This window comes from Aulonocara sp. 'chitande type north' Nkhata Bay, linkage group LG1 (genome assembly GCF_057382095.1).
Source record: "Aulonocara sp. 'chitande type north' Nkhata Bay isolate Kocher_YH1m ecotype deep benthic linkage group LG1, A_spYH_male_GT1.1, whole genome shotgun sequence".
Taxonomy (NCBI): domain Eukaryota; kingdom Metazoa; phylum Chordata; class Actinopteri; order Cichliformes; family Cichlidae; genus Aulonocara; species Aulonocara sp. 'chitande type north' Nkhata Bay.
In genome coordinates, this window is record NC_141344.1 from 30,204,625 (window position 1) to 30,222,002 (window position 17,378).

The 17,378-nt window shown below is 40.9% G+C and overlaps 1 protein-coding gene across 1 annotated transcript; it reads right to left on the bottom strand.

Annotated features, from left to right (window-relative positions):
- Window positions 1-15,254: 15,254 nt before the first annotated feature.
- LOC147339334 (relaxin-3 receptor 1-like) lies at window positions 15,255-16,959 on the bottom strand. The gene has a single exon (XM_086299344.1). The coding sequence runs from the start codon at window positions 16,924-16,926 to the stop codon at window positions 15,796-15,798; it is 1,131 nt and encodes a 376-aa protein (XP_086155470.1). The 5' UTR covers window positions 16,927-16,959; the 3' UTR covers window positions 15,255-15,795.
- Between the last annotated feature and the right edge of the window lie 419 nt (window positions 16,960-17,378).

A 17,378-nucleotide genomic window follows, 5' to 3' on the forward strand; every position in this document is an offset into this window, starting at 1 on the left:
AGTTACAGAGTTACAGAATATTATATATATATATATATATATATGTATATATATATATATATATATATATGTATATGTATATGTATATGTATATGTATATGTATATATATATATATATATATATATATATATATATATATATATATATATATATATATATATATATATATATATATATTCACACACACACACACATATATATAAATACAGAGACAATATAAATAAAATATACCAAGGGGATAAATAGAATAAATAGGAATAAAAAAATAATAATACAAGTGAATTGCACATTTCAAGTATTGAGGTCTATTGCACTGTTGACTATTTACAAAAGTATTGCACAAAAGGTATTGCACAGTGAGGTGAAGAGGCACTACAGCTTAGTTGTTCCCCCCTCCTTTGTCCTCCTGTTTCCCCTCCAGAGAGGAGTTAAACAGTCTGATGGCGTGTGGGACAAAGGAGTTTTTAAGTCTGTTAGTTCTTGTCTTTGGGATTGACGAATAACAGAGAGAAAAAAGTAAATAGACATCCATCTGTTCATTTTCTTCTGTTCATCCGATTCAGTGCTGCGGGAGCACTGGAGTCTATCACAGTTGTCAAAGGGCAAAAGCCAGGAAGTAGATGGCAGGGCATCAATAGACATTAAATCTTTTTTCTGAGCATCACAGTGGAAGGAATATGATCCTGACACAAGGAAAGCAAGGAAAGCCTTTACCAGCTCAAATCAAATCACTTTTATTGTCACATCACATGTGCAGGTACACTGGTACAGTACATGCCAGTGAAATTCTTGTGTGCGAGCTTCACAAGCAACAGAGTTGTGCAAAAATACAATAACATAAGAACAAGCAAATTATAAGAATGGGTAAATAAGTTATATGAATAAATATATGTACAATATAAGACTGTATGTGCATTACTGAATGTGCATACTAAGTGTGTGTGTGTGTGTGTGTGTGTGTGTGTGTGTGTGTGTGTGTGTGTGTGTGTGTGTGTGTGTGTGTGTGTGTGTGTACATATTTTTACTTCTGTTACCTAAAGTAGCAATGGACAATATTTTAACCCATCACTATGAATAAGATGTAACGGTTATAGATTAATAAGAAAGACAAGTTCATTAAGTTCATCAGTACTGTGCAAAAGTCTTTAGTCGCCCCTTGCTTCTTTATATTTTACCTTCAATGAGTCAGACTTTCATTCTTTTTTTTAAGTGCTCTTAAGCAATAGTTTTTTGAAAGGCTTTCAGAGTTTTTATTTGTGATGCTGAATGGTGAATCATTCAAGCATTAAAAATGCAGCCAACACACCCAGTGTTGTGTCTACACATAGCAGACAACTCTCTGTTATGTGAACCCATTTTAAAATTGTATCTTTATGCACTTTGTTACTAGCAGCCTGTCACAAAAACATCATTTGTTCCTGTTTCTTTAGCTGAATCAGCAGAAACATGCCAAAGATAACCCATCATTTTTATTTTTGCATCAACAAGGTGATTTCCAAAGAACTATTAGCTCAAAACCTGGAATATCTCAGCATGTTGTGCAGCGTGTCCCTATATATTGAGGAAACTGGACAAGTGGAGGTGAAAAGAAGAAGTGACAGGCCTAAACAATATCTACCACAGGTGAAGAGTATCTGACAGTAAGAATTTAAAAAAAATGCAGCAAAGACCCGACACAGGGCCTGAGAGAGACATTTGACTCTCAATTGATCCATCTACTCTTCACTGAGGCCTCGTGGTCTCAGCGGACAGTAGACGGCTGTCAAAAAGCCATCATTAAGAAAGGAACAGGGGAAAAAAAGTCTCGCCTCTCCAGAGCCCGGACCTCAACAATACTTAAGCGGTGTGGGATCATCTTGACAGAGAACAGAACAAAAGGCAGCCAACATCTAAAGAAGAGCTTTGAATATCCTTCATGAAGCCTGGAGATTCCTGAAGACTACTTAAAGAAAATACTTCAGGCTGTATTGAAGAATAAAGGTGAAGATGCCAAATATTGATTTTCAAAATTTTTAGAACTGTACAATCTCCATAATATATATATATATACACACATACATATACATACCCATCTACATATATATACATACATACACATACACAAAAACCTGAAATGAATGAAAGTTTACAAATCTAGTTTAGCCCAGTCTGGCTTTTGCGAAGTGTTCCAAAAAGGGGTTCCAGACAGTCAGAAAAGAGTCTTTTGAGAAAAAAAAAGTCTTCTAATCTGATTCAAGATTCTGATGGTTTGTTTTAATACAAAACCCAGACCTTTATAAGTGTCTAATTTTCCAAGCTTAGTAAATAACATTAGCAAGTACAGTATTACATCATCAGCATACAAGCTAATTAGTGATTCAACACCTCCAACCTGGAGCCCCTTGGTGTCTGGATGCACTCTTATAGCCACAGCAAGAGGCTCCAAAACGATGGGGCTGGGGATAGTGGACAGCCCTGCTGCACCGAGCGCTGCAGAAGGAATGGGGCAGATTGGTTGTTATTTGTCAAAACAGAGCACATTGGTTCTGTGTAAATCAATTTCACCCAAGAAATGAAAGATTCACCAAACCCAAATCTGTGCAGTCACTCAAACATGCAAGGCCACTCGACCTGGTCAAAAGCTTTATGTGCATCCAAGGCCAAAACAGAGGCTCCCTTAGAATTTTTTTTCTCAGAATAGATGGTATTGAGTAATCGTCTAACATTAAAAAAGGAAAGTCTACCAGGGATAAACCCCGTCTGATCAGGATGAATAATGGATGCCAAATGTTTGTTCAATCTAGTAGCCAGGATTTTTGTAACTATCTTACGATCAAAATTTTGAAGTGCTATCTGCCTAAAATTAGTAGGGTCAGTCTTATCTTTTCCCTTTTACAAAATGAGAGTAATATTGGCTTGACATAAAGTTTTAAGGCAATTTTCCTTCTTCTTTTGTGTTGCGCAGCATCTTAAGCACAAGTGGTGCAAGAATGTCGCAAAATGTCTTATAGAACTCTGGACAGAAACCATCAGGTCCCGCCGTTTTGCCATTAGGGAATGATTGCATAGCCTGGATAACCTCCTGAAGAGTAAACTCGGAATCAAGATAATCCCGGGATGAGTTCTTCAATTTAGGCAATGGGAGAGAGTCGAAGAAGCCATTAAGATCAGATTGTAACTAGAGATGGCACGATTAGGGCTGCCACGATTAGTCGACTAGTCACGATTATGTCGACTATTAAAATCGTCGACGACTAATTTAATAGTCGACGCATCGTTTGAAGCTTTGTAAGATCACAAAGGACACAGGAATGAGTAGTAGGATTTAAGAGTGTAATAACGGACTGAAACAGAAGATGGCAGCACTGCATGTACAAGGATGCCAGCTGCCGTTAAACCCCGAAGAAGAAGAAGCTGTGTCCCAGAATTCATAGCGCAGCCCAGCGCAGTTGTCAACAATGGCGGCAGCTAGTTAGTTTTAACTTTACTCTTATTATTCTTTCTGGGTCACAAAATAAACGTTTAACATATTTTCAGGCGAGAATGTAGCTGTGTAAACCTCAAATATCTGCTCAGTTTATCAAGACACCACATATTTTCAAAAGCGCTCCGACGTTTTCGGAGACGTCTGTTACCCACTAGCTCGTTAGCTAGGCGGGGGCAAGGCTAACTAGAGCCGTGAGAACACCGGACTCCCGGCAAATCGTTTTCAAACCCACCGCCGTCTTTCGCTACTCAGGTTAAACATGATATATAAGTCACTTAGATAACTTAAAAATGTTATTGTTTGGCTTTCTTTAGTATTTTATTTGTTCCTGAGTAAATCGGTTTGGCTGAGATTAAAGTTATAGTTTTTGCACAGCTAAAACTGTCAAGCAGACAGCTGATTATCAGAAGTGTGAGACGCTGGAGAATATACTCCGGTGTCCTGTTATATTTTAGAAAGCAAGGAGTTTATTAAACTTCACCGAAACAATCTGCAAATTTCATTAAAAATTAATAAACTACCATCTTGTCTTTATTTTTAGTTAGCACAAACACTTCAAGCTGTAAGCTAATGATAGTTATCAATGGCGTGTCCAGCGGGGTGGCCTGGGGGGGCACAGGCCACCCCCCAAACCAGACTGGCCACCCCAGGTGCCACCCCAAAGGCAAAACAATAAAATTCAATCAAATATCAAATGTCCGATTATGTTTTCACGGTGACGCTCAGATATCCGAGTGTAAGTGAATGCAGCATCGCTTCTGCGCTATGTGCATCACGTTAGCAAAGGTAGGAGAGCCAAGCACGAAAGATGGCACTGCAGGAAACAATTTTTCGGTGAAAGAAAATGAGGACAGAATAAATGTCCCGGTAAGTAATATCAAGTTTGTTGAGTTTAGTAAACTTCGGTGAAATTAGAATACCAAGGAAAAAAATAACACTTAAAGAATTATTGCAGCTGTGGAATATTTCAGACAGTATGCTACTGAGGGCAGCTAACATAAGAGTTATGAGTTATAAGATGTAATCTAAGTCGTAACATTGCTGTATGGAGCTGCAGATTTGGTTGCAGGTTAACATAGCTGGACTGGCCATCGGGCATAGCGGGCATATCCCCAGTGACTTATTTTTTATTTTTTTTGTAATGGCATGAACAATGAGAGGTGGTGGATTGGCCAGATGCAGGTCGATGTGTAGAAATAACTCCGTTGTTTGGTGGTGGCTATGACGGGGCTTCCACAGAGGCAACAGGTGGATGAGGGAAGGGGAGGCAGGAGGAGAGACCCGAAGCAGCCGCCAGTCCGAGTGTCAGGTGAACTGAACTTCAGGTAAGAAGTTATGACCTGCAGTCTATCTGGGTCAGATATAAACCAAGTTTAGGTGGAGTTTATTTTCATGTTGCTGACTTTTTACTGTCAGTTGCAATAACTCGTACTGCGTTCTAGCCAGTTTGACGGAGTTTTTATACAGCTGGGTGGGTGCTATGATGTTACTGATAGTGAACTTTATTTTATTCATAAGGTTAGTAGAGTTGCCAACGGCTCCTTAAAAAAATGGAATGGTCCCTCATTCAGAGAAAATATTACGCGTTTCGTATTGAGCTGAGAAGAGACGCAGTTTGTCCCGGACTTTAGCTAGAATGGAAAAAAGACACAAAGCTGGATTTATTCTGTCTTTATGCTGCACAGCTGCCTCTTCTTCTCTCATTCTCTCCCCCTCCCTCTCCTGTTGCTACTTCAATCATGAAACTGATCAATGATCAGCTGATCGGCTTTTCTCTCTTGTTTATCGCCCACTTTGCGCCAGAAAGAGGAAACCAGCAGATATTGCGCTAAACAACAGCAGCACGTTTAAGCTTGATCAGCTGTTGTTAGAATGTATTTAATATTAATTTCTAGTATCAGCTGATGTTTGCTGGAGCCACAGCTGTAAAGCTGCTGGTCATGATGTCTGTTTAGATATGTGGTGAGAGGGAAACATGAAGATGAAACCAGGAGATGTCCTTACTGAACCATCAGAGCTGAACAGGTGATGGAGAAACAGGTTTACCTTTTAGGTGACATGAATGAGTTGAAGGGAAGTTATGAACTGTTTCTGAGAGACAAATAACACCAGGATCCTTTTTTATGTAGCTGACAGCTGGTAACTGTGCAGGGGCGGGTCTAGCAAAGTTTTGCCAGGGGGCCAGGTAGGGCATTAACAGGGAAAGGTGGGCACAAAGAAATACTTTTCTTTCTTATTCTCATTTAAAATACCTAGTTTTTATTAAATAATTATCTAAATCTTACAACCAAAGTTTTTATCTGACGTAAAATGTATAGAAATCATACATATACCAACAAGACTGTACATCACTGTCACAACAGGGTTTGTTTTCAGTCAAAGTCTTTATGGCTTTACTACCTGGTGGGTCGGTCTGTAGTAAAAATGCCCAATTTTTTTTGTCCCAGTCCAGCCCTGCAGGTTAATACTGGCAGTGTCACCATGCCAGCTGACTGTGTTTTATCATCAGCCAGTGTTGTTCTTTATCAATATTACCAAAGTTTACGATAAGGCAGCATAGAAAGTATTTACTTGCTTTCAGGTTTTATTCAAATGTTAGTCTTTTCAGTTGTTTCCCCACTTTTTTTTGTGAGAAGATTATCTTCTTTTTTTAACAGGCAGATAAAGTTTTGCATTGGCATTGGCTAATTTGTCAATTGTTTGTTACAAATGTTCGTATTTTAATTTTCAAAAATGTTTTTGCCCAAAACATATGTGCACTATATGTCAGTAAAAATACTATGCAAATATTGCTGTCCTTGAATGCTGAGTAAACACTGACAAAGCACTGATTGTATCTCTTGTACTTTATCAACGCAGTATCTAAAAACTTTGCACCGTAATGGTTAAAATCTCATTCTAATAAGAGTTAAAAGTGCATTTGGTTATTAGGTTTATAGGATTATTGAATTATGGTTAAGGGTTGGTAGAATTTTTTTTTTAAACATTATCTGCCAATTACATCTGCCACCCTTCTCCAAATCTGTGCCCCTACCTGGCCCCCCCAACAAAAATTTTCTAGACACGCCACTGATAGTTATATAAGACCAGATGCTGCTGGTGCAATAAGCTGTACGTCCAATGGATGATGATCTGATTAGTCGACTAATCGCAAAAATAATCAGTGACTAGTCGACTATCAAAATAATCGTTTGTGGCAGCCCTAGGCACGATACCACTTTTTTATGTCCGATACCGATACCGATATCATAAATTTGGATATCTGCCAATACCGATATGAATCCGATATAATGTTTTAATCAACAAAACTGTTTTTTTAAATATCTTGCTGCATTTTGTATAGGTTCATACTCAAGTTTAAAACAACAACTACACTAAAGCTATTCTGTTATACCTGTATGCAAAAAAAAAAAACATTTCATAGTTCAGCAATACTGATCAATCTAATAAACTTAAACCTACACCATCCTCCCTATTCTGGTATTTTAAAGAGTTAGGTTGCTTAATATTTACACTAAGTAAATATTAAGCAACCTAACTAATAGGGTTCCAACTCCTAGCAACAACAAAAATAAATAAATAAAAAATAGGGAACCACTTCATGATGCTTAATCGACGTAAACAACCTTAATTTGATGCAGTGTGAAAAAAAATGCACAGAAATAAATTATTTTTCAATATATTAAAATATTAAATAGATTCAACATCTTTCTTCAACAAAATTGCAGACTGCACAGATGGTACCTTCCCAAAGGAAAAAGTACTATAGCTTACTAGGGTATATATATTAGACTTAATAGTTACTATATACCAGTGGTTCTTAACCTTGTTGGAGGTACCGAACCCCACCAGTTTCATATGCGCATTCACTGAACCCCTCTTTAGTGAAAAATAAAATATGATTTTTTTCAAATTCAAGACATAGATATGCTTTTTATTGGTGCACAAAATGAGCCGTGCATGTCACGGTGGAGGCTCTGCTGAACCCCTGAGACCGACTCACCGAACCCCTAGGGTTCGATCGAACCCAGGTTAAGAACCACTGCTATATACAGTAATGGACTTCTATTCATTTTGCATCAAATTAAAACTTTGGGTGTCAGATAATTATTTATTAAAAGCTAGACATTTTAAATGAGAATAAGAAAGAAAAGTATGTCTTTGTGCCCCCTTTTCCCTGTTAATGCCCTATCGGCCCCCCTGGCTAAACTTTGCTAGATCCGCCCCTGCACAGTTACCAGCTGTCAGCTACGTAGAAAAAGATCCTGGTGTAGAAAGTAATATTAAATAAATTCTAACAACAGCTTATCAAGCTTAAACGTGCTGCTGTTGTTCAGCCGCTGGTTTCCTCTTTCTGGTGCAAAGTGGGCCAAAAGCAAACAACAATGCCGGGTTGCTAGCGAAGCTCCACATGCTATCCAGACCACCGACAGGTCCCGCATGCCACAGCCGCTCTATCACGTGATGCATACTGCTCCGAGTGCTAACGTTCTGAGGCGAGTTACGGCGTGTTGCAAGTTTTGTGAGGTGCTTTTGTGATATTTAATGGATCGGATTACATTTTTTATTTTTCTCCGATATCCGATCCAGTAATTTAGGTCAGTATCGGACCGATACCGATACGTAATATCGGATCGGTCCATCTCTAATTGTAACACATTATGCTTAAGAGAATATAACTCACTATAGACCTCACTAAAGCGACGGTTTATATCAATTGGGTTAGTTAAAAGTGTTCCTGCTTTGGATTTAATGCTATGTGATCCATCTACTCTTCACTGAGGCCTCATGGTCTCAGCGGACAGTAGACGGCTGTCAAAAAGCCATTATTAAGAAAGGAACAGGGGAAAAAAAGTCTCGCCTCTCGAGAGCCCGGACCTTAACAATACTTAAGCGGTGTGGGATCATCTTGACAGAGAACAGAACAAAAGGCAGCCAACATCTAAAGAAGAGCTTTGAATATCCTTCATGAAGCCTGGAGATTCCTGAAGACTACTTAAAGAAACGTTCTGAGGCGAGTTGCTCTTGTAGCTTGAACACCCTTCAACTGTCGTGATAACAACATACCAGGTTTATCCCCAAACTGGAAATGCTTTTGTCGCAGTTTCCAAAGTAAATTACTGACTAGGCCACTCATTATATCATTATATTCATATTTTAATTTCACTATCTCTTTATAATCCACAGGAGATTTAGAAACTTGATATGTTCTTTCCAGGCCAAGAACACTATTGATTTCCGATAGACGTTTCTCTCTTTCTTTTTTAAGAGCTGAAGTATGAGAGATTATTTCGCCCCTCAAAACAGTCTTCGGTGCTTCCCATAAAGTTGAATCGGATACCTCACCATTATCATTTAGTTCTATGTAATTCTTCAATTTACAGGTTATATTCTTAACAAAAATGTCATCCTTAAGAAGGTTAGCGTTAAGTCGCCAAGCGAAAACCTGTTTTGGAAGTGAAAGATTTAGTGATATTGTTAAGGAGCTATGGTCCGATGTTATAACACTTGGAGTTGGTGACTTGAGAAATGAGACTTTTTTGGGGGGGGGGGTTGTTTCTGTGTTATATTTTGGAAATTTAAAATAAAATGATCAAAAAAAGAACTGTACAATCTCTGTTTTGGTGTTTGCACATTTTAATAGACGACTGCACCAGCTCCCATTCTCCCAAAATATAAAGAAATCTGGGGTGAATCATGACTTTTGAGCAGTACAGTACTCGTGATGAATTCAGGAATAAAGAGCAATTTGAGAGAATAGAATTAGAGGACTGTTATGACTAAAACTGGGGGATTACTCCTCAAGAAATTGCACTTATGCAGTGCATACCCAAACCCAAAGGAAATAACTTGTGACCAGAGATGGGCAGTAACGCATTACTTGTAACGCTTTACTGTAATCTGATTACTTTTTTCAGGTAACGAGTAAAGTATGGGATTACTATTGCAAAAACGGTAATTAGATTACCGTTACTTTCCCGTAGGAACGCTGCGTTACTGCGTTACTAAAACCGTGATTTTTTTTGCCAGAATGTCTCATGACAGTGATGTAAGCAAGTGCTACGTTCATGACAACAGCTGTGCGCAGATCAACAATGGATAATATATGGAATGCAGGAGAGAGTATGAGCGTGCAGCGTTTAAAGCGTGGAAGTACTGACCTTATTTTGAGTTTAATTCCATAAAAAGTGACAAAAACATTAGCGTCCGTTGTGCGTGGGAAGAAAACTTCTCTTTACAGCGAAAAAAAACCCTAAACTTCCAAGTGCGCTGAGAAACTCGTGGATTCTTCAACTGACCGCCTTGGCACACCTGCACCAGGGCAAGCCTCCGCCTACGCTACTCCTGCTTTACAGGTGAAAATAGAGCAACAGGACCGCTAGTCTTTGATGTTATTTATTTTCTGCTGTGTTTTACTTGCATCTATTTGAAAGAGTGAGTGTAAACACAAAAAAAATATTTTATGTGCTGGAATGTGCAGAAAATAGGTTTAAATATTAAACAAATTTCTTCCAGTCAGAGAATGTTGCATATAATTAAATTTTTGCTTGATGCATAAAGTTAAAAGGTTAAAACTAATAAAACAAGTTTTAAAAACGGACTTTTCCATTTGATTACATTTTGTATGATGGATTATGTAGACAAAGTAGAATTGGGCTGAAAGATCTATCGCTTTATCACCTCTTCAGGTTGTAAATTGTGTTTTTAAAAAGTAACTAAGTAACTAAGTAATTAATTACTTTTGAAAATAAGTAATCAGTAAAGTAACGGGATTACTTTTTTGGGGAAGTAATCGGTAATTAGTTACTGATTACTTTTTTCAAGTAACTTGACCAACACTGCTTATGACACAAAATTCAGTTTTAACACTGGACAGGGACAACTCGAGTATTCAAGAAAAAGGGATCATTATAACATCCACAAGTGAAAACAACGAATCATGCTCTTAAATTGGAGGACCACACTATTAACTAAAGACAGTAGCATAACCTCAATTTTACCAGACGCACACAAACTCCAGCAGCCCATGTTTACTGTATTCCTGCTTGATTCAGTCCAGTTCCTTTAAATGTTCATCACTAATGCATAATATCAAGTAGGACAGGTCCTAAAGCCCATGTGAATATATTTCGCTGTTTCTCTGACTAACAGTGAGAAAACACAATTGAAGTTTGGTTAGGTAAATATTCACATCAGAGACCCCTGACCAGCCTGGCTGAATTCTTTTGCTCGAAGTTGATTAATCATCAGAATCAGAATCAGAATCAGAAACTTTATTGTCATTGTCATGAGAACAACGAAATTAAGAATGGTCCCCGATCATTGCATCATCCCTAGCAATATCAAAATATAAATAAAACAATAAAATTCAATAAATAAAATAGATAGAATACTTAAAATACTAATAAGATATAACAGTAAAACATTCACATACATTCCCACACACATGCTTCAGACCGTGCATAGATTAACACAAGAGTGGCGTGATGGACCTTTTTTTGTAGTATTCAGATGTGTTATTGCAGTTGGATAACAGCTGTGTTTGAGTCTATTAGTCCTTGCTCTGACTGCCCTGTACCGTCTGCCTGAGGGCAACAGTTCGAACAGGGAGTGGCCAGGATGTGAGGTGTCTTTTATGATGTTTTGGGCCTTTTTAAAACAGTGGGCGTTGTGTAGAACTTCCAGTGTGGGGAGAGGGCAGCCAGTGATCTTTTGGGCGGTGTTAATGATCCCTTGGAGTGCTTTCCTCTGAGCCCCTGTGCAGCTAGTGTACCAGATGCATATGCAGTAAGTTAGAACACTCTCAATGGTGGCTCTGTAGAAGGACACCAGCAGTCTCTGTGTGATGTTATTCCTCCTGAGAATTCTCAGGAAGTACAGTCTCTGTTGGGCCTTTTTCAGCAGCTCGGAGGTGTTCACACTCCAGGAAAGGTTCTCCTCTATATTGACTCCCAGGAAGCGGAAGCTTGCCACCCTTTCTACACAGTCCCCATTTATGAATAGTGGTTGGATCTCTGCCTTTTTCCTTCTGAAGTCTATTATGAGTTCTTTGGTTTTTGAAGTGTTGAGGAGGAGGTTATTGGCCTTACACCATGACGTCAGCTGCTCCACCTCGTCTCTGTACGTAGACTCGTCTCCCTTGGAAATGAGCCCCACCACTGTGGTGTCATCTGCAAATTTCACAAAGATGTTGCTGTGGTGGCGAGGAGTGCAGTCGTGTGTGTAGAGAGAGTAGAGCAGTGGACTGAGCACACAGCCCTGGGGTGAGCCAGTGCTGAGACTCAGGGCTGAGGATGTGTGATGGCCAACTCTGACTCTCTGTCTACGGCCCGAGAGGAAGCTATTGATCCACATGCAGGTGCTGTATGGAAGCCCCAGGTCTTGTAGCTTGGCCACCAGTTTGTGTGGAAGGATGGTGTTAAAAGCTGAGCAGTAATCCACGAAGAGCATCCGCACATAGCTACCATGCTCTTCCAGGTGAGTTAATGCAGCATGGAGTGCTGTGGCTACAGCGTCTTCCGTGGATCGGTTTGCTCTGTAGGCAAACTGGTGTGGATCCAGGCTGCGGGGCAGGGCTGCTGTGATGTGTCTGCGGACCAGCTTCTCAAAGCATTTCATTACCACTGGGGTGAGTGCCACCGGTCTGTAGTCATTCAGGCCGGTGATGTGGGGCTTCTTAGGCAAGGGGACTATGGTGGAGGACTTCAGGCAGAGTGGGACAGTCGCCTGTGCGAGGGATTTGTTGAAAATCCTGGTGAAGATCCCAGCCAGCTGTCCTGCACAATCCCTCAATATTCGACCTGGCACACCATCAGGACCCGCCGCCTTCCTCGGGTTAACAGCCTGCAGCATGCGCCTCACCTCGTGCTCTTCCAGGGTGAGGGTGGTGCTGCTATGGGTGGCGTGTTGCTGCTGTGGCTCCAATACCTCCGGTACCCTGGTCTCAAAGCGGGCAAAGAAGATATTCAGCTCCTCTGCCAGCTCCAGGTCACCGTCCGCAGCTCCGAGATTGATCTTATAGTTGGTTAGGTGCTGGATGCCTTGCCACACCTGCCGGCTGGTATTACTCTTCAAATGGTCCTCGATCCTCCTCCTATAGTCCCCCTTTGCCTCTCTGATGCCTCTCTTCAGGTTGGATCGGGCTGTGGTGTAGTAATCCCTGTTGCCAGACCTGAACGCAATGTTCCTCTCCTTCAGCAGCTGCCTGACCTCCCGGGTCATCCAGGGCTTTTGGTTGGGATAAGCCCGGATCCGTTTGACTGCTGTAACAGTGTCTATGCAGTGTTTTATATAGCAGAGGACACCGTCTGTGAACATTTCCAAGTCCTGATGTTCAAAGATATCCCAGTTAGTCCTGTCAAAACAGTCCTGCAGCTGCTGAGGGCACCCTCTGGCCATATGGTAATATTCTTTGTGATGGTAAGAGCAGTTTTCTTGAGGGGGGCATATGCAGGGATTAGAAACAGTGACAAGTGGTCAGACTGACCCAGATGTGGCAAAGGTCTGGCCCTGTAGCCCATTTTGATGTTGGAATAAACTTTGTCCAGAATCTTGTCACCCCTAGTGGCACACTTGACGTGCTGGTGGAATTTGGGGATTGCTCTTTTTAAGTCTGCGTGATTGAAGTCCCCTGCTACGATATGTACAGCGTCAGGGTAAGTGCTCTGTTTATTATTGATGTTTGTATGCAGGAGTGCGATCGCAGAGTTAGCATTAGCATCTGGTGGTATGTAAACAGCTGTTATTATGACAACGGTGAACTCCCTAGGTAGGTAGATGGGCCTGCATTTAACAGTCAGATATTCAATGTCCGGTTATGCTCAGAAGACCTGGTTATGCTTCTGTGCGTCAGGGGAAATACTGAAAGTCACATATACTGGGGGTTAAAGGGAGCCCAACAACTATATTTTTCATTCAAAGATAACCTGCTGCTAGCTTCATATTTACTCTTCTCATCTTTGCCAGAAAATGAAGAAGACAGAAATATCTCCCAAAAATAATGACCTATTTCTTTTATCAGCCTAAAGCAGTACTCTGACTAACTCTGTGTTCTACATTCATTAAAGTGTGTGACTTATCGGATTCCATATTTCCTTATATGCAATCAGTCCTCCTGGGATCTTGAGGATTCCACGCAGTATCTTTGCTTTTCCCGGGATTGCGCTCTTCTGGCATGCTTTGTAACCATGTTCTGATGGCTGCTTTCAGCAGGATAACACATTAAGCCATGATGAGAAATTCACATCATGGGTTTGCAAATGTGCAGTAACTGTGTGATGCTACCATGTCAATATGAACCAAAATCTCTGAGGAATGTTAAAGCTGTGCCACGGAGAATTAAAGCAGTTCTGAAGGCAAAAGGGGATCGAAGCCAGTACTAGCAGTCAGTAAATTACACAAAATATCAATTTAAAAAAAAACAGCAGGCCAACCAATAACTGAAATGAATAGAATAAAGTAAGAAATTTGCATTTTATTAAACAGCACTGACTACATAGCCACCTGCTGGTCAGAGCAATTTAAATTCTACAGGTTTCTGCCAGGCTTAGGTGCTGTCAATAAATCAAAATAAATTTGAATCTATAAACAAAGAAGAATCATTTCAAATGCTTCATATCGACTTAAAAACATAACTAACTAAATTAACTTTAGAGTGTTTACATCATATTAGGTATTTTGTGATAACAGATTGGATTCAACCAGCGGACACATGGGCACAATCTGACATCAAGAGTGTTGCCGTGAAAGCATATTGACCCCCGAAGAGGAAAAGCCGCAATATTTGATAAAGAAAAAAAAAAGACAGAGGTAGCTAAAAGAAAACAGCCACACAAACACAGCCCAAGGCAAGCAGCAGAATATATTACCATACAATATAAGTGCGGTTACATTAACATATATTACCACATCCCATTGCAAATGTGGATTAGTAGACATGAAATATTAAAGTCTGAGCATTTTCACAAAAATTAAGCAACTTGTTTTTTGTGAAAAGGGGGAAATAGGTGCTCGTTTTTATTCAGTCAAGTGCAAAATGTATTAATTGGGGTTTCTTCCTTTTTGCCTGTGACCACAACAAAGCAAAAATAAACCTTTATTGCAGGAATCATCAAAGGAAAACTGCAAAATGCATGCTTAGTTTGAACAGTTTGCTCAAATCCCAAATGCAAATGAGCACGCGTCAGTTTGCTGAAATGTTTCCTCCCAATAATTCATTGTTATATCAGCGCTTCAATAAATATTGCTGTCCTGGTAAAGAAGATGGCACTTAGAATCTAACCCCCCCCCCCCGTTTGTGATTTTGGACTGTATGAATTCATTTTGCATTTTGTGAGCTGAATCGTCTGACGAAGATCTGCGTCACTACGGCTGCCAAAGCGACTGCTGGAACCTCTGCAGCCATTGTCAGCTTCTCCTCCTGAGCTACCTGTGAGAGCCCAGGGTTTTTTGTTTTTTGACATGTGCCAGGATAGGAATTCAACATTTACAACAGAAAGGACTGAATGTGATGAAAAGCGTCTTGGAGGTGCTGACACTATATAATGCATTTAACATGACTTCTTTATTTTATTGTAGCCGTTTCCTGATTGAATCGAATTGAAGGCAAAGGATCAATTCATTTATTATTGGGACGATAAAAGAAAAGAATCCACCTTTTAGAAAAACGTAAGCACAGGACAGCAAACTGGTTACACACTTTTTGCTGACTGAAAGAAAAATTCAGTGTTAAAACACAGTTTTAGTTGATGTCAGTTTAAGTGAGAAAACAAATAATAGACTCTCCTCTGCGCATACACTTTTAGAACATGGTTTATTTTATTTTCACAGACTGCAGGCTCACTATACAGTACACGTCAGTCCTTTAAGAGGTGCCTCAGGACTGATGAACATGGCACTTTTTAAATTAAATCATGGTAGCAAACACGAGCAAAACCACTGAAAATTAAAAATACAATCAAAATCCCCCAGACCCCCATCCTAATGTCCCCAGCTGGATTTCCACTCGAGGACGTTCTCTCTGCTGTCCCGTGTCTCCCTCTCGTCACGGTTATTTCTTGTTTGTCTTTAACAATCACGACAAGGAGAAATGGGAGCTGGACAGCAAAACTGGGAGAAATTCAAAGTTTAGTTGTCACAGTGAAACAAACAACACTCTGCGCCTTTCTGCGTCGCGGTGCAAAAAAAAAAAGCGCACACGGTGTGAATCTGCGATGCAACCCATCCAAACACTTAGACTGGGACCGATGCGAAAGCGTTTTACGCACGCGTAATGAAGACATCTACAGGTGGACCACAAAGCGTCGTCTTGTTTATCACGAGGCTACAGTTAACGAGTATACGGGAGGACTTTAGAGGCTGATAAACCCTTACGGTCTATGATGGACAGCGTGTACTCCGCATTGTCTATAATCTGGAGAGGCGTAGCTCCCTGGGTTTCTGCCTGTGTCATGGAGCGCGTGGCGCAACCTTTCGTGGATGACGGAGTGGAGGCTTTCCAAAACAATCCTCTCAGCATCTTCCTGATCTCCGGCCTCATCAGGCAGTAAAGCACCGGGTTTAAGCAGCTGTTTGCGTGCGCCAAGCACACGGTGACCGGGAACACGTAGGTGTGTACCATGTAATACGACGTGTCCCAGTTTGCTGCGTTAAATTTGACCAACACGCCCCAGAAGGTGATGGCATGATTTGGCATCCAGCAGCAGAAGAAAGACAAAACTACTATAGCGACAGATTTGGTGACTCTGGATCTCCGTTTAGGGTTGCTGCTGTCCATGCTCCTCTGTCTGACGAAGCGCAGCAGCATCAGGTAGTTAACGGAGACAATGAGCATGGGGATAATGAAAGCGATCAAGATTTTCTGGATGTGATAGAGGGCGAGCCAGTCGTGTCCTTCGGGAAACTTGAGGAGACAGAGTTTTTCGCCAGCCACCACAGTCACAGTGGAGAAGACAGCTGTTGGAGCTGTGGCAACTGTCGCCGCCACCCACAGCACCGCGCACACCCACTTCACACACCGTGACCTTCTGTGCGCTTTTTTCTTTAGAGCCGAGGCGACGGCCAGGTAGCGGGTCACGCTCATGGCGGTGAGGAAAAACACGCTGGCGTACATGTTCATCACGGTGACCGAAAGGACGATCTTGCACATGGCGTCTCCGAACGGCCAGCTGAAGTCCAGCGCGGTGTCCACAGCCCAGAAGGGCAGAGTGAGAACAAACTGGAAGTCCGTCACTGCCAAGTTGATAATGAAAACATTAATAGTGGACCTCTTTCGACCTTGTCGTAACCTCATTAGAAAAAAGACGAGGAGGTTGCCCACTAAACCCACTGCGCAAACTACAGAGTACACAACCGATATGAGTATCCTCAGAATGGGGGTGCCATCCGCGCTCACGTCGATGTCTTCGAGCACTGAACTTCGGTTGAGCGCTCCGCTGTGGTTAAACATTTCCTCCATCATTAAATTTATAAAGCTTGACTCACAACATTTTCTTCTACGAGGCACGCCATGAAAAAAGCCTTAGCCTTTCATCTTAGATTAGATGCAAATTCGTAGTCATAACACCCTTCTGAATAACAGCTGGCCAGAAACCTGCTTTTATACAGGTGTGTCGCTCCTCTGCTGAGCCACGATTGGTCGAGTGAGACGTGACAGAAAGGATTACGGTCCCGGCAGCTTTTAAGGAAGAACAGGTTAAATTTCTTGTTATAGTTTATCCGCCATGAAGGATTGTATTTGTCACAGGAATCGTGCGTAAATGCACAAAATAGGAAAAGAAAATAAATGATGAAAGTTACTTTTAATCCAGACAATTCAAACGAATACATCAATCAAGATGTAGACCTCTTCCTGCCTCTCTCACCCGGTACACCTGTTGATTTCTGTTCACGCACTTTGCAAACACAATAAAC